General features: G+C 46.2%; 1 protein-coding gene across 3 annotated transcripts in view; it reads left to right on the forward strand.

Moving 5' to 3' along the window:
- Positions 1 to 17,683, forward strand: part of CFAP251 (cilia and flagella associated protein 251) — an 86,176-nt gene extending 68,493 nt beyond the window's left edge. For all 3 annotated transcript variants that reach the window (XM_055096267.2, XM_008957741.5, XM_003832350.6), the window contains 3 exons: positions 13,465 to 13,693; positions 15,243 to 15,344; positions 17,394 to 17,683. In XM_055096267.2, the coding sequence (XP_054952242.1) occupies positions 13,465 to 13,693; positions 15,243 to 15,344; positions 17,394 to 17,506 (444 nt within the window). In that variant the 3' untranslated portion in view covers positions 17,507 to 17,683. The remainder of the gene's footprint in view (positions 1 to 13,464; positions 13,694 to 15,242; positions 15,345 to 17,393) is intronic.
- The last annotated feature ends 372 nt before the right edge of the window (positions 17,684 to 18,055 follow it).

The raw sequence follows: 18,055 nt of genomic DNA on the forward strand, positions 1-18,055 counted from the left end.
GTGTGGTACACTGAAGCCAAATTACACAAGAATATAACCCTCCCCAAAGAATTCCTAGCCATTCCCTTCTTTCGCAGAAAGCTGTGCTCAGGAGCAAAACACAGCCAAAGTGGTCATGGTGGGCTGCTCCTAGAAATCATTATTTATTTATTTATTTTTCGAGACCAAGTCTGTCTCCCAGGCTGGAGTGCAGTGGCTCAATCTCAGCTCACTGCACTCACTGCAACCTCCACCTCCCAGGTTCAAGTGATTCTCCTGCCTCAGCCTCCCGAGTATCTGAGACTACAGGCGCCCACCACCACACCCAGCTAATTTTTTGTATTTTCAGTAGAAACGGGGTTTCACGGTGTTAGCCAGGATAGTCTCAATCTCCTGACCTCCTGATCCGCCTGCCTTGGCCTCCCAAAGTGCTGGGATTACAAGGTGTGAGCCATGGTGCCCGGCCTAGAAATCATTTTTAAATGAAAGATCTGCAGCATGTATAATGTTATCAAAGGAACCATAGCTTAGGTGTCATCGTTTCTACAGATGATTTCACATACAAGGCAGTTCCATCCTCTATCTTTATAAATGTGTCTTTTCCTCCAGGATGTTGGACTGTCCACGTTGGGATGGGGCCCAGCATATCCTTCGTTTCCTGCTTACTTGCAACTTCACTTCTCTTTATCTTGCAGAGTGTTGTATAATCTTGACAGGTTTGGGCAGGGAATTAACATTGGTGCAACCACCTGGTTCTGTAAACTTAAGTCTAATCCCGTAGAGACGTATGTGCCCAGCAAGTGCCCTCATGGTGGACGCTTGGCAAATGTTGATGGAATGAGTGAATGAATCAATGATGCTCATTGGTCATATTCAACAGCAGAGACAGTGAGGAAGACACAATCCCTGACATTATTATTTGATCTCAGTGTAATTCTTAGTAACCCTAATGTGTTTGATATATTCAGGAGCTTGGGCATAGCTTAGGAGCATTTAGAAAGGAATTAAATAGTCACTTAACTTTTTATTTTATTTGCTATTTATTTTTTGCTTAACTTTAAAAATGTATATATCTTTTGACTCAACAAATGTACTTTTAAGAGTGTATCCTGGCCAGGCGCGGAGGCTCACGCCTGTAATCCCAGCACTTTGGGAGGCCGAGGTGGGAGGATCACCTGAGGTCAGGAGTTCGAGACCAGTTTGGCCAACATGGCCAAACCCCGTCTCTACTAAAAATACAAAAATTAGCTGGGCATGGTGGTGCATGCCTGTAATCCCAGCAACTCCGGAGAGTGAGGCAGGAGAATCGCTTGAACCCAGGAGGCAGAGGTTGCAGTGAGCTGAAATGGTGCCACCATACTCTCCAGCCTGGGCGACAGAGCAAGACTCCGTCTCAAAAAAAAAAAAAAGGGGAGTGTATCCTACAGAAAAACTCACCCAAGTTTATAATGATGTACATATGGAAGGAATAATTTTAAATATATAATATATATAAATATTGAGATGGAGTCTCACTACATTGCCCAGGCTGGTCTCAAACTCCTGGGCTTAGGCAAGCCTCTTGCTTTAGCCTTCCTAGTTGCTGGGACTACAGGCCCTCCAAACCTGTACCTGACCTGAAGGGACAATTGTTGTCACATAGTCTGTTGTGTTGAAAATCAAAACAACACTGATATCCATTGATAGGAGATGAGATTAATAAAATAAGGCACACCTACAAGTGAGATTGGCCTGGTACTGTGTCTCTTCACCTGTATTCCCAGCACTTTATGAGGCCAAAGTGGAAGGATCGCTTGTCCTTGGGAATTCAAGACCAGCCTAAGCAGCATAGTGAGACCTTGTCTCTACAAATTATTATTTTTTTTTTTGAGAGAGTCTTGCTGTTTTGCCCAGGCTGGTAGGCAATGGCGTGATCTCGGCTCACTGCAACCTCCACCTCCTGGATTCAAGCAATTCTTCTGTCTCAGCCTCCCGAGTAGCTGGAATTACAGGCAGTGCCACCATGCCCAGCTAATTTTTTGTATCTTTAGTAGAGATGGGGTTTCGCCATGTTGGCCAGGCTGGTCTCGAACTCCTGACCTCAGGTGATCCTCCCACCTTGGCCTCCCAAAGTGCTGGGATTATAGGCATGAGCCACCATGGCTGGCCACAATTTTTTTTTTTTTTTTTTTTTTTGGAGACGGAGTCTCCCTCTGTCACCCAGGCTGCAGTGCAGTGGCACGATCTCAGCTCACTGCAAGCTCCGCCTCCTGGGTTCACACCATTCTCCTGCCTCAGCCTCCTGAGTAGCTGGGACTACAGGCTCCTGAGTAGCTGGGACTACAGGCACCCGCCACCACGCCTGGCTAATTTTTTTTTTTGTATTTTTAGTAGAGACGGGGTTTCACCGTCTCTACAGTGATCAGAGGATCATTGACCTCGTGATCCTCCCACCTCGGCCTCCCAAAGTGCTGGGATTACAGATGTGAGCCACCGCGCCCAGCTGAATTTTTTTTTTTTAATTGCTGGATGTAGTGGCTCACGCCTGAAGTCCCAGCTACTCAGGAGGCTGAGGTGGGAGGATCACTTGAGCCCAGAGGTCAAGGCTGCAGTGAGCCATGATTGCACCATTGCTCTCCAGTATGGGCAACACAGTGAGACTCTGTCTCAAAGAAAAAGAAAAAAAAAAAAAGCCCATCTAGGGGTTCTATAAATAAAAGGCCGTTTCATTCAGTGGCATCTGCCCTCCTTAGGAGACAGTTGTGGCTATAAATTTGGGGAGACCTCGGACATACATTTCTGTACTATTTAAGTTCTCCTAACTATAAACATGCAGCTTGTGTTGCTTTTGTATTCAGAACAAAAACAAGAAAGATAAACAAGCAAATCCCCCCAAAGCCCTGTGCGCTAATCTTCATGGCTAAAGCAGGGTCCCAGCTGGGATGGAGGTCTGTAGCCAAGTGGTTCAGCCTCACCCATAACGAGGGGGGAAATTTGAGCCAAGAAGCACGGGGACAATTTCTGTTCTGATAAAGACCCCGAGGGAATTTGGAAATTTGAACTTTGAAGAGAAGCCCTCAGTATGTTGGGTCTTGCCCTGAAACGTAAATATCAGCAGGCATTTCCATCCTGAAGGTAATAGAAGTGGCCCAGTGTTCTAGGGGAGGCCTTCCTGGCCAACAGAGAGTCCGTGGCCAGGCCCCTGCCCAGCGAGAGGTGGGCTTCCTGCAGAAAGATCAGAGCAAGACAAAACTATTTCTGCTTTTCACATGTAAAGCATTTAAAGAAATAAATCTTGGATTACTATGCAGCCATTAAAAAGAATGCAGGCGATAGAGTCCAGGCCTGGTGGTTCATACCCGTAATCCCAGCACTTTGGGAGGCTGAGATGGGCGCATCACCTGAGGTCAGGAGTTCGAGACCACCCTGGCCAACATGGTGAAGCCCTGTCTCTACTAAAAATACAAAAATTAGCCAGGCATGGTGGCGCACACCTGTAATCCCAGCTACTCGGGAGGCTGAGGCAGGAGAATCGCTTGAACCCGGGAGGCGGAGGTTGCAGTGAGCTAAGATGGCACCATTGCACTCCAGCCTGGGCAAGAAAAGTGAGACTCTGTCTCAAAAAAAAAAAAAAAAAAAAAGAATACAGGTAATAGTAATGCATAATACCATTCTGGGAAAGTGAGGCCTAGAGAGAGAAGGAAGATTGTATAGTCACTTAGCTACCGAGGGCACAGCCAGGGTTTGAACCAAGCTGGCTGACCCCCAACTCCAGGTTCTGTTCCTACGTATGTATGAGTTGGTACAAAGAAGGAAGAAAACCCTAAAAATTCTGGCATCCAACACTGGTTATTGCTGCAGGACAGGGAATTTCAGGGCATTTTATTATTATTTTTCTTTATATCTCCATTGTTAGAATTTTTCATAACAAGCATGTTTCAATCTTGACTGGTTTTATGATATAAAAGAGTAGATCACAATGATGGTGGAAGATATATTTTAAAAATATTAATGTTCTTAGAATCGAAATGTTGTTACTTGCCATTGCCATGGCTTCTCCATATTATTTATTTTCTTTTCTTAAAAAAAACTTTATTGAGATATACCACATACCACGTAATTCACCTGTTTAGAGGATGCAGTTCATTGGTTTTTAGAATGTCCACCGAGTGGTGCAGACATCACCACCATGTAATCCTAGAACATGTTTATCATCCCAAAAAGAAACCCCAGACCCATGAGCACTCACTTCCCGTTTCTCCTTCAGCCACCAATGTGCTTTCTGTCTCTATGGATTGGCCTATCTTGGCATTTCATATAAATGGAGTCATGAAATATGTGGTCTTTTGGGTCCAGCTTCTTTCACTCACTCAGCATCATGTTTTCCAGGTTCATCCAGGTTGTAGCTTATCTCAGTCCTTCATTCTTTTCTTTATGATTGAGTAACATTCTATTCGTTCATGTAGATATGCCACATTTTATGTATCCATTCACGAACAGATGGACATTTACGTTTTCCCATTTTCTTGGCTATTATGGATAAGGCTGCTGTGAACATTCGTGTGCAAGTTTTTTGTTGTTGTTGGATTTTTCTTTCTTTTTTTTCTCTTTTTTTTTTTTTTGAGATGAAATCTCCCTCTGGCTGGAGTGCAATGGCGCGATCTCGGCTCACTGCAGCCTCTGCCTCCCAAGTTCAAGTGATTCTCCCACCTCAGCCTCCCGAGTACCTGGGACTACAGGTGCCCGCCCCCACGCCCAGCTAATTTTTGTATTTTTAGTAGAGATGGGGTTTCACCATGTTGGCCAGGCTGGTCTTGAACTCCTGACCTCAAATGATCCACCCAACTTGGCCTCCCAAAGTGCTGGGATCCCAGACGTGAGCCACGGTGCCCGGCCCACATCACTTCTTCACTTGAGCTAGGAACCATCTGGGGCTTTAGGGTGCATGAGGCAGGATCAGGATTTTAGAGAGCTGTGGACACAGAATTAGCAAATCCTTGATTGTGGGTTTGGTACAAGGTGCAAGACTTGTCATTCAGCTAGGACTGTCTCTTTCAGACCTTTAAAAACATTCACTGGGAAGGGAAGAGTCCCTGGAGGTGTTTGAGACCTGGGCTCTGATGCAGGGCAGGGTGACAGTCACTCTAAAGGGCCCTGTGAATGGGTGTTGTTCACATGGAGTAGAAGACAGTGGGCAAGAGCACCAGGCCAGGCCTTGGCTGCTGTCACCTGAGACTGCGTCCAGAGGGCAGAACTGTGCATGCGTGCCCCACTCCTGGAAAAAGAGGCAGTCACCATCCAGATCTAGTTCCTGGAGGGAGGTATGGAGCAGTTGGGGTCACAGTGTTGCATGAATCGCAGAGGGGGCGCTCACAGGGGTCTCCAGATGTGGCCATGCAGTGACGCTGCCCAGCCCTTAGGCCCCCTCCTCAGCCCACTACTCCCTGCCCCGGGTCAGCGAGGAGATGCAGGGGGTGACCAGGGGAGGGTATGAGTGAAGATGATGAGTGGGAACAAGACACTGTGCCCCATTAGTTGAGAATGTTCTAGAGGGTATTGTGCGTTGGGAAGAGGGCGTGGGGAAGAGGGTGAGTGCTCCCAGTCCTACGGGTCCATGAAACCATTACAAAAGCAAACCTGCCCCCACCAGGAGCCTGCTTATAAAAACAAGGAATGGCCCCAGTTCAAATATATCGTGTTCCTCTCCATTTAATAGGGAGGTTGTAAAACTTAATTATAGAACATAATTCTAAGGACATCAATGGCTTCCTGAGGCTGACAGCAGGGATCACAGACCCAAAGGCCTGCGTCGTCAATGACAGAGGCAGAAATAAGATGCTCTCGGGTGAGGGGACTCCAGCCCACCACCAAGAGGCCACCCTCATGTCTTGGGGCCTGGAGCAGTCGGGGCAACAGAGGCCCAGATGCTGTATGTCTAAATGTTTAAAAGTTACCAATCAAGCAACAAGCTGATAAATAAATATTCCCCCTTGACAGTTCAACCTTCAACATGTGCTGATTCAAAGTTCACACCCGAATGGGCAGCATGCAGGGCCAAGCCAAGCTGGGCCTGCCCCATGTGTCCTCCCAGCTCTGACCCCATCCCTGGCCACTGTGTGCATGGCATTCAGGAGGTGGACCCTTCTCTATACTCTCCAAACAGCAGCCCCGGGGCACCCTTCAGGCCTATGGGTGGGCAACACCAGGGGCACAGGTTGGCCTCAGGAGGGTGAGATCCCCATGGGCCCCAGAAGTGGGCTTAGGTTATGTAGGGGAGAGAAGCCTCGGGTTCAGGTACCCAGAGTGTGGTCTAGAATTGGGTGCATGGGCTCGGGGTGGGCACCTCCTCTGCACCCTCCTCCTCACGCTCGTTTCCCAGCATAGAGTGTCTTCCTCTGACCTCCTACTGGCCAAACCCTTCATGGCTCTGCAGTAGGCCCACCTCTTCCAGGAAGCCTTCCCAAAGCCCACCTGGCTGAGAGCTCCTCCAACCTTTGATGATGTTCTCCTGCATCTTGGCACTGAATCTTCTAGAGCCACGGTAGCCAACCTTTTAAAATCAGTTGAGGGCACTTAAAAAAATACATCAGTATTTTTACACCTGATTTTTACACCTGGGCCCCAGCCTTGTGCAACAGAACCTAGGGGTGGAGCCTAAGCATGGACAGTTTTTAAAGCCCCAGGCAGCCAGGGCTGAGGACCTCGGCGATGGAGCCTGTTAGTTCGCTTTCCTTGTGTATATCGTCTCTTGAGCATCTCTTCACATGGCCCAGACCTTAATAGACACTGAATAAATATTTGCTGACCCCAGTGACTAAGATTGAAAACCAGAATGCAGAACTGTTCTAGTAATAATTGAGAGACTTGTATTTCATTGGCTTTGCACTAAACCAAATGCTCAGTAACTACTAGTAAATCGAGTAAAATTAACTAGGGCACTAAATGATTATTCTAAGCTTCTTGTGAGTTTCAAGAGAATTCTTTTTGTGGCCTCACTTGTATCCACATTATTTACTTCATCATTCATTCATTCATCCATTCATCCATCTATCTATCCATTCAGTAAACATTTCTCTGAGCCCCTATAATGTGCCAGGCTCTGAACTAAGCTGCCGGGGAAATAGAGATGAAAGCTCTGGCTACAGCTTAATGGGGAAAACAGATGTGAGCCCAAAGAATTAGAGCGTGCACCGCAGCTGCCACCCATTATTACTCTCTACTGAAAGTCACAAGCTTGGGGCTGATTCATTTTGGCACCAGTATCACCTCCGTGAACCCCTGTGGTCTAAGAGCAGCAGTATTCAAAGTGTGGTCCCCAGACCAACAGGATTGACTTCACGTGACCTAGGGACTTACAAGAAATGCAAATGGTCAGACCCTATCCCAGACTCAGAAACCCCCCAGGTGGGACCAGCAGTCTGTTTGAACAAGACCTCCCGGTCATTGTGAAGCCTGACGATGTCTGCGAGCCTTTGCCTTCCAGCCATGTTTCTCAAGCTTGGCTACGCATTCAAATCATTCGAATGAGAAGCTTCCAAAAATTTGGTCCCCAGACCAATTAAATCAGGATCTCAGCTGGTTGTGGTGGCTCATTCCTGTAATCCCAGCACTTTGGGAGGCCGAGGCAGGCAGATCACTTGAAGTCAAGAGTTTGAGACCAGCCTGGCCAACAGTAGGAACCCTGTTGCTACTAAAAATACAAAAATTAGCCAGCTGTGGTGGCGCGCGCCTGTAGTCCCAGCTACTTGGGAGGCTGAGGCAGGAGAATTGGTTGGACTCAGGAGGTGGAGGTTGCTGTGATCCGAGATCACGCCACTGGACTCCTGCCTGGGCGACAGAGCGAGACTATCATCTAAAAAAAAAAATCAGGTTCTCAGGGAATAGGATCTGGGCCTCAGAACTGTTTAAGCTCTCCAGGTGAATGGAATAAAGCCCCGCCTTAGCAGGCGTGAGAATGCCAATCAAAGGCCAGGCTGACTGACGACCACCAGTGCGTCTGGGCCACTCAGCTAGGACTCCTGCTTCTCTCAAGTCATCTTCACACGGGGGCGTTCAGAACAAGCTCCGCGTTCTATTCCCGGCTCCGAGGTTCCTCTCCCAAGCATGAACTTTGTTCAGACATGTAGCAGAACCTGCCTTTTCAACGAACACTTGCGAAGTCGGCTCAGGAAGGAAATGTCAGTGATGCCGAAGCTGCCAACTTCGTGCTTGTTGAGTAGTGATTCTTGATCAGTCATATGGGAAGAAAGAGTAAGAGGTGAATCACATGCTGAGTGGTTTGTGCTGTGAATGTTTGCTGAGCTCTTTGGAACTCTCTGGGTATGAGTAACTCAGGCCCTTATGAATTCCTTTTGTCGTCTTAGTCTCCTGTTCTGAACTGAGTTAAATCATATATTACATTGGTAATTTATATATATTTATATATATTATTTCTTTTTTTTTTCTTTTTCAGACAGGGTCTTACTCCTCACTCCTGTTGCCCAGGCTGGAGTGCAGTGGCACAATCACAGCTCAGTGCAGCCTCCACCTCCCGGGCTCAGGTGGTCCTCCCATCTCAGCCTCCCAAGTAGCTGGGACTACAGGCACATGCGCCACCACGCCAAGCTAATTTGTTGTCTTTTTTGTAGAGACAGGGTTTCACAGCCCAGGCTGTCTCAAGCTCCTAAAGCGATCTACCCACTCCAGCCTCCTAAAGTGCTGGGATTACAGGCGTGAGCCACCCCACGCAGCCAAATTATAATTTATCTTATGTTATGATTACATGTATTGTAATTAGCAAGTGCATAGAAAAATATAATAATCACAAGAATAATTACTGTCTGTTGAATGCTTGCTATGTGTTAGGCATTATGTTAAGTACTTTACGTACATAGTCTCAATAAGCTTCAGAAAAGCCCAATGCATACGTATTACTGTATTCCCTGCTTTTTCAAGATGAGGAAACTGAGGAGAAGGAATGTGAGTAACTCACTCAAGGTCATATAGACAGAAAATGGCAGAGCCAGAGTTTGAACCTAGGTCTATCATCAAAGATTGCTCTTTTAGCCCCAACCTCTACTGCCTCATGGTAAATAGTGGCATTCCTATGTAGTAATACTGTCAAAATTATATAGTGCAATATGCAAATAATTGCTACTGGATAGTGTTTTTTCCTACATAAAATTATACATGATTTAACAAGCAATTGTACATAGTATAAACTCAGTAAATGCTGTATATGAAACAGTGTTACCATTTACAGCTACTTTTATAATATCAATTATGTATCAATTACAGTTAATTTGTATCTGTAACCAATAATGTTATTTCAACATTCCTGGAATCTTGCCTTTTTTTTTTTTGAGACAGGGTCTCACTTTGGCCCAAGCTGGAGTGCAGTGGCACAATCAGGGCTCACTGCAGCCTTGGCTTTCTGGGCTCAAGCCATCCTCCTGCATGAGCCCCCCAGTAGCTAGGACTGCCACCACACCTGTTTTTAGATTTTAGTGGAGATGAGGTCTCATTATGTTGCCCAGGCTGGTCTCAAACTCCTGAGCTCAAGCCATCCTCCCACCCTGGCCTCCCAAAGTGCTGGGATTATAGGCATGAGCCACCATGCCTGACCTGGAATGTTGCATTGAGAATATGTGGCATCTCTGAAACTACTAGGTGATTACTTAGATACAGCGTTAAAGGAAAAAAGCAGGATGTAAAATTATACATATGATACCAGTTTTGTAAAAAATATGCATGTGTATTTTATATGCATAGAAAAAATAGGAAGGGAGTGCCCCAAATCTCACCGAAATTGTGATTGGATGGTTGGATTACAAGAGATTTTTATTTTTTTCTTGATATTTGAGGCCAGACCAAGATGTGAGGGTGAAGGGTACTTGAGATAGGTTGGTAGCTTGGCAGTGCTGCAAACTGGTGTCCTCTGAATTTTTGTTCCACATTTTTTAAGTGGGACATGGAGAAATTGGTTACCGATTGATAAGTAATGTGTACAAATAGAGATTAACTTCCTGGTTCATTCCCACAGACCAAAGTAGAATGCCTGTTCTTTGGCAGGAGCAGGGAGGAGAGGAAGCAAATTGGTTCCCACTTCTCTATTGCTCTTATTCTTTCTTTGTAAAATTCCAAACCCCACAGTTTATTGGGAAACATCTTAGGTTAAAATGTAAATGCTAAAATAAGTTACTAATTCCTAGCCCTTTCACTGGTATAATTGGGGTTTCTGCATTTCAGCTGACTGCTACATGCACGGTACAAAAATACTGCACAGAGAGAGGCTGACGGCAGTGAGGAACAGTTTTGTTTGTTTCTTTAATTATTATATTTCTCTCTTCCTCGTGTTTTGCCAGTGACATAAGGCGTCCTGTGAGGAGTCCTGTGTTAACTGGCCCCGCATTTCCACTTAAACCTAGGCATGTCAGCACCCTTTTCTCATTCGAGAAAAATTAGAAAATACACAAACTTTCCAAATGAGAAGGGGAAAATTTTTTAAATTATTATTTTTTTAAGCTGCAAAGAATGAACGTCTAAAAGATCTCACGGGCCTGCGTTCTCTAGGAGTTGGCAGTAGTAACACAATCACCCGATCATCTGCTGGTGGCCAAAAGGAAAGCCCTTATCAAAAAGGTATTTAGGAGCCTGGAGTCACAGCTTTTATCTCTGATGGGAAGCTGTGCACACTCTAAGGTGAGGTGGCCTGGTGCAGCCCCACTGGAGGGTGTTTTTAAGTTCTTGCAGTGACAAGTTGTCACATTTTCTTTTTGCTTCATCCAGATGCATGAATCGAAGCAACTGAAGTCTGAAAGGGAATGAAATGCCATGAGCCAGTATCTGTAACCTGTGGGTGACAACTCGAGAGCAACAAGTGACTGGGTTTAAGATGATCTCCTTTTAAAGGCGTCTTTAAAGCAAAAGGAAGCATGTGTGTTAGGGATCCACGCGCATGTGATGAACCACATAGAGCAGTGAAGTGGTGCAAATGGAAAATTCAGTAGCCAGTACATGGGGCGAGGAGGTAGTGAGATGGCACGAGGGAATAGCACATGCGTGAATGCAAAGGCGTACGCCACAACACCCGGCTCATTTTTGTATTTTTTGTAGAGACAGAGTTTCACCAGGTTGCCCAGGCTGGTCTCTAGTTCCTGGGTTCAAGCAGTTCTCCTGCCCCAGCCTCCCAAAATGCTGAGATGGCAAGGTGTGAGTCACCGTTCCTGACCATCATCTCTCAAAAAAAAAAAAAAAAAAAGGCATGCATGATGGCTCACTCCTGCATCCCTACACTTTGGGAGGCAGCTGTGCTGCAGCCTGGATGATAGAGCGAGATTCTGTCTCTTAAAGAAAAAAAATTTAAGTCTTCCAATCCCTGAATATGGAAAGTCTTTCCATTTACTTATGTTTTCTTTAGTTTTTTTTTTTTACAATATTTTGTAGCTTTTAGAGCACAAATCTTGCATTTTTGTTAAATTTATTCCTAAGTACTTTATTCTTCTTAATCCTATTATAATTGGAATTGTTTTATTAATTTATTATAATTATTGTGCTGTTCACTGCTAGTGTGTGAAGAAATACAATAGTTTTTTTTTTTTTTTTTTTGAGTTAGAGTTTTGCACTTGTCACCCAGGCTGGAGTGTAATGGCACCATCTCAGCTCACTACAGCCTCCACCTCCCCAGTTCAAGCGATTCTCCTGCCTCAGCCCCCCGAGTAGCTGGGACTATAGGCATACGCTACCACGCTGGGCTAATTTCGTATTTTTAGTGGAGACAGATTTTCACCGTGTTGGCCAGGCTGGTCTTGAACTCCTGACCTCAGGTGATCTACCCACCTTGGCCTCCCAGAGTGCTGGAATTACAAGCCTGAGCCACCATGCCCGGCCTCAATTGATTTTTTTTTTTAAGACAGGGTCTCACTTTGTATCCCAGGCTGGAGTGCAGTGGCATGATCATGGGCTCACTGCAGCCTCGAACTTGTGGGCTCAAGCAGTCCTCCCACCTCAGCCCCCTGAGTAGCTGGAACCATAGGTGCATGCCACATGCCTGATTAATTTTTTGTTTTCTGTAGAAGCAGGGTCTTTTAATATGTTGCCCAAGCTGGTCTCGAACTCCTGGCCTCAAGCAATCCTCCAGCCTCAGCCTCCCAAAGTGATGGGATTACAGGGGTGAGCCACTGCACCTGGCCTATAATTGATGTTTATATTATTGATCTTATACCCTGCAACCTTGCTGAAGTTGTTTACCAGTTCTAATAGTTTTTAGTATATTTTTTATATATATATATATATATATATATATGATTGTGTTATCTGCAAATAGAGATAGTTTTGCTTCTCCCATTCAATTCTGGGTGCCTTTTATCTTCTTTTCCTGCCTAATTTCCCTGGCTAGAACCTCCAGGACAGTGTGGAATGGAAGTGGTGCCAGGTGGCTCATGCCTGTAATCCCAGCACGTTGGGAGACCAAGGTGGGCAGATTGCTTGAGCCCAGGAGTTTGAGACCAGCCTGGGCAACATGGTGAAACCCCGTCTCTAAAAAAAAATACAAAAATTAGCCAGGCATGGTCAAGCATGCCTGTAGTCCCAGGAACTCTGGAGGCTGAGGTGAGAGGATCGCCTGAACCTGAGAGGTCAAGGCTACAGTGAGCCGAGGTTGCCTCACTGTACTCCAGTCTGGGTCAAAGAGTGAGACCGTGTATCAAAAAAAAAAAAAAAAAGGGCGGGGGGGGAAGTGGTGAGAGTGGACATCCTTGTCTTTTTTTCTGATCTTAGGAGGAGAAAGCATTTAGTCCTTCATCATTAAGTATGATGTTAGCTGTGGGTTTTTCACACATGCCCGTTATTGGGTTGAGGAAGCTTCCTTCTATTCCTAGTTTGTTGAGTGTTTTTACCATGTAAAGTTGTTAGATTTTGTTAAATGCTTTTTTTCTATGTCTGTTTAGATGATCATGTGGTTTCTGTCCTTTATTCTGTTAATAATAATGTATTATATTAATTGAGGTTGACAGGTTAAACCAACCTTGCATTCTTGGGATAAATCCCACTTGATCATGGTGCACAATCATTTTGTATGCTCCTGGATTTAATTTCTTGTATTTTCTGGAGGATTTTTCCATCTAAAATAATTGGAAAGTATTCCTTTTTCCTCTATTTTTGTGCAGTTTGTGGAAAATTAGTATTCTTTTTTCTTTCCCCCCGCCGAGACAGAGTTTCACTCTGTTGCCCAGGCTGGAGTGCAGTGGCACGTTCTTGGCTCACTGTAACCTCAATTTCCAGGGTTCAAGTGATTCTCATACTGTGCCAGGCTAATTTTTGTATTTTTAGTAGAGACAGGGTTTCACCATGTTGGCCAGGCTGGTCTCAAACTCCTGGCCTCAAGTGATCCTTTGGCCACGGCCTCCCAAAGTGCTAGGATTACAGGCATGAGCCGCTGCACCAGCCCTACTGTCCAATTTTTAGAAATCTATCCTGGTGCCTTTTCTATTTACCGTGGTCTTTTTTTTTTCCCCATCTTTCCCCTAGATTGATGATATATTTAACGAAATCAAATTTGGTGAATATGTGGACACTGGAAAGCTAATCGACAAGATCAACTTACCAGATTTCCTAAAAGTGTACCTTAACCACAAGCCACCTTTTGGTAACACCATGAGTGGCATCCACAAGAGCTTTGAGGTGCTCGGTTATACCAACTCCAAAGGGAAAAAGGCCATTCAAAGAGAGGACTTCCTGAGACTGCTCGTTACTAAAGGTAAGCACATACATCAGGATGTCTGGTAACATCCTGGGGCCATTCCCAGTGTAGAGAACTGAGTTTGGGGAGCCAGCCCCTGTGGAGCTCCATCTTTCATGAAAGAGGTGATTTGACCAGATTTGAGCCATGAGGGGTCTGGCTGACCCACCTGCATCCCTGGCAAGTACGAGGTAATGGGAGGGACCCGGAGCTAGAAAGCAAAAGAATGTGATTCGTGTTGCAACTACCTGAGCCTCAGCAAGACTCGGCGTCCTCACTTGTAAAATGGGAATAAAAATGCCAGCTGATCCATCTCCCTGGGCTGTCATAAGATTTGGGTTGGGGCCGGGCGCGGTGGCTCATGCCTATAATCCCAGCACTTTGGGAGGCCGAGGCGGGCGGATTGCTTGAGGTCAGAAGTTCAAGACCAGCCTGGCCAACACAGTGAAACCCCATCTCTACTAAAAATACAAAAATTAGCCGGGTATGGTGGCACACGCCTGTAATCCCAGCTACTTGGGAGGCTGAGGCAGGAGAATTGCTTGAACCCGGGAGGTGGAGGTTGCAGTGAGCCAAGATCACGCCACTGCAGTTCAGGCTGGGTGACAGAGCGAGACTGTCAAAAAAAAAAAAGAAAAGAAAAGAAAAGAAAAGAAAACAAATATTTGGGGATTGCATTTGTGAAATGCAACCACACCAAAGTAAACTTTTTAATTTTTACCTACTATGTTTCTCATTATTGTACATGAGGATGTCAAGTAAACTCTCTCGGGATGACAGTTTCATCTTAGTCCAAGTGGGTGGTTCTGAGAGGAGGGAATTTGAAATGAAGCAGAGCCTGGTCCCCGCAGCATGCTGTCCTATTTCTCTATGCCAGCCCCACGTATGTTCCTTGCCTGGAGGACCCTGTTTAACACCATTAGGAAGCATATGTGACAGTACCATGGGACTCTAGATCATTTTTGTGTCTAAAGAAAAGGGGCTGGGCGCAGTGGCTCACACCTGTAATCCCAGCAGTTTCAGAGGCTGAGGCAGGAAGATCACTTGAGCCCAGGAGTTCGAGACCAGCCTGGCCCAACATAGCAAGACTTCATCTCCACCAGAAAAGTTTTTATTGTTTTTGTTGCTTTTTTTTTTTTTTTTTTGAGACAGAGTCTCTCTCTGTCGCCCAGGCTGAACTGCAGTGGCACGATCTCAGCTCACTGCAACCTCCAACTCCAGGGTTCAAGCAATTCTCCTGTCTCAGCCTCCCGAGTAGCTGGGATTACAGGCCGCGCCACCACACCCGGCTAATTTTTGTATTTTTAGTAGAGATGGGGTTTCACCATGTTGACCAGGCTGGTCTCGAACTCCTGACCTCAAGTGATACGCCCACCTTGGCCTCTGCAAGTGCTGGGATTACAGGCATGAGCCACCACGCCCAGCCTAAATTTTTTTTTCAATTGAGTAAAAGAAAAGAAAATAGTGGGATAATTCTCTTTAAGACCTCTGAATAATAACGCTAAGCCCTGACAGTATGCTTAGCCTCAAGAGCTAAACAATCACCTTCTCACTCTTTGACACACAGGTGAGCACATGACGGAGGAGGAGATGTTGGATTGCTTTGCTTCACTGTTTGGCCTGAATCCCGAGGGATGGAAATCCGAGCCTGCAACCTCCTCTGTCAAAGGTACCCTGGCTGGCTTTGTCTGGGCATGTAGCCGTGGCTCACTAATTTGTTGTAGACTTAAGTACATTTATTTCTCCTGATTGGTGCAAGCCACTCTCCCTAAGACTGCACATAACAAAGTATGTCTGTTGGGAATCCCACATGAATAAGTTATGAAAAGAACAGTGAGTGGTGGCTTTTGTTCCCGCGCTCTGTCCGTCCTTTTGTTTCTTCTGGGCTTATTTTCCCTTTGTTCCACTGACCTGTCATCTTGCCAGCTTGGGTGGGTGAATATTGGCCACCCGTAGAGGATCCAGTTTGACAGCTGTTTCAGAAGAATAGGTATGTAAAGAGAGACTTGGGGGCCAGGCACCATGGCTCACGCCTGTAATTCCAGCACTTTGGGAGGCCAAGGCAGGAGAATCGCTTGAGGTTCAGAATTTGAGACTGGCCTGGGCAACATAGCGAGATCCCATCTCTACAAAAAAAAAAACCAGGCTGGGCGCAGTGGCTCACGCCTGTAATCCCAATGCTTTGGAGGCCGAGGAGGGTGGATCACGTGAGGTCAGGAGTTCGAGACCAGCCTGACCAACATGGTGAAATCCCATCTCTACTAAAAATACGAAAATTAGCCAAGCATGGTGGCACACACCTGTAATCCCAGCTACTTGGGAGGCTGGGGCAGGAGAATCGCTTGAATCCAGGAGGTGGAGGTTGCAGTGAGCCGAGATCACACCATTGCACTCTAGCCTGGGTGACAAGAGCAAAACTCCGTCTCTAAATTAATTAATTAATTAAAGCGAAACAAAACAATTAGCTGGGCATAGTGGTGTATGCTTTTAGTCCCAGCTACTCAGGAGGCTTAAGTGGGAGGATGACTTGGGCCCAGGTGTTCACGGCTGCGGTGAGGATTGTGCCACTGTACTCCAGCCTGGGCAACAGAGTGAGAGCCTGTCTCAATTAAAAAAGAGGGAGAGAGAGAGAAAGATTTGGAGAAGGAGAGAGCATCAACTTGGTAGGCAGTACAAGCCCAGCTACAAGCTGCCAAAACTTTCAGGTTTTTAAAGATCATCCTCCTGTCCCTTCCTGCTATAGCCTAAGTATTTTTCACCTTTTCGTGCACTGGACCTGAAGTTAGGGCCGTGACTTTCAGCTCAGGAGGAACCAATCTAAACGGCTCTTCTAGGCTCACTGGTACAGGAGCAACTCTGCTGACAAGCCCGGGGATGGTCAGATCCCACCACCATCACCAAGACTGAGGAGGGTGCAAAGACCCCTCACCCATTCCCCTTTTCCCTCTCCTTTTATTGTCCATTCCCCACATCAAATTAAACAAAGTCCCTGAACTCAGATAATTTCAGACTCCAGTAGCTAACAGGTCATTCCCAACCTGCAAGCTCTCCCTACCCCATTCCTTTATGTGCTTCAGATCTCAGAATGTACCTTTCCCGATTGTTATATATTTCTGCTGTGTTCCCAGGCATCTTGAAACAGAAAAATCAATCATACCATGTGGTTAAGGCTTTCCAGTAAGGTTTGCAGAGATTTGGTTAACAGCGTTCTGTTCCGTAAAGGAGAGATTTTTAAGCAATTTCCACCCAGAGTTTTTCAAGGAATCAAAGCCAAATCACAGCACAAAGCCCCTCTTGTTTTTGTTTAGTAGCATTTCCTTGTGTTTTTGGAAAATCCTCCTGAGTTAGAAACATAGTCATTGAGGCCAGATGCGGTAGCTGTAATCCCAGCGCTTTGGGAGTCTGAGGTGGGAGGATCACTTGAAGCCAGCAGTTTGAGATCAGCCTGGGTAACATAGCGAGACCCCATCTCTACAAAAAAATTTTAAAATGAGCTGGGCGTGGTGGCGTGTGCCTGTAGTCCCAGCTACTTGGGAGGCTGAGGTGGGAGGATCACTTGACCCCAGGAGTTCAAGGCTGCAGTGAGCTATGATCGTGTCACTGCACTCCAGCCTGGGCAACAGAGCAAGGCCCTGTCTCAAACCCCTCCCCTCACCCAAAAAAGAAAGAAACATAATCATCATGAAGGCATTTGGTGTTCTTTTCTTGTTTTGGCTAGGTTCAGAAATTTGCCTTGAAGAAGAACTTCCAGACGAAATCACTGCAGAAATATTCGCGACTGAAATTCTTGGCTTAACCATTTCAGAAGATTCCGGCCAGGATGGTCAGTGAAGTTACCAGGAATGTTTAAAGCACAAAGGACTTTGGGTGTGTGTGCATGCACATGTGTGTGTTTTCCATGAGGCACTGCTTTTTATGCATTTCCCTCCCCCCCTCATCTTTAGAACATTTAGACATTAAAGCAAGTTTCTGGTGAGCAATGGAATTCACAAAGTTGGACATTCCACTGTTTCTGAAATAGAAAAGTGGGCGGAGGCGAGAAAAACCCTGGCAGCTGGATGTACATGGTGGCTGGATCTCTGGGTCTCTGGTGATGCTGCCTGGATGGGGTTTGCACGGGATATGGAGGGGGCGTGGTCTCAGGGGGCAGAGGGGTCCTCAGCCAGCAGCAGGCCTCCCTCGCGACACATGTGGTCCAGGGAAATGATGGTCCATGGCCTCATTCCCTTTCCCTGCAGGGCCACCTGGACCCTCCGCCCAGTGTGGCCCAGTGTGGATCACCCCTGCCTGTTGTGGGGCTGGGGTGGGGGTGCCGGGTGCGCCAGGCTCCTGAGAGTCCCAGATTGTGGCTTCTTATCAGCAAAACACCCAAGTGGTGGT

This window comes from Pan paniscus, chromosome 10 (genome assembly GCF_029289425.2).
Source record: "Pan paniscus chromosome 10, NHGRI_mPanPan1-v2.0_pri, whole genome shotgun sequence".
Classification (NCBI taxonomy): Eukaryota; Metazoa; Chordata; class Mammalia; order Primates; family Hominidae; genus Pan; species Pan paniscus.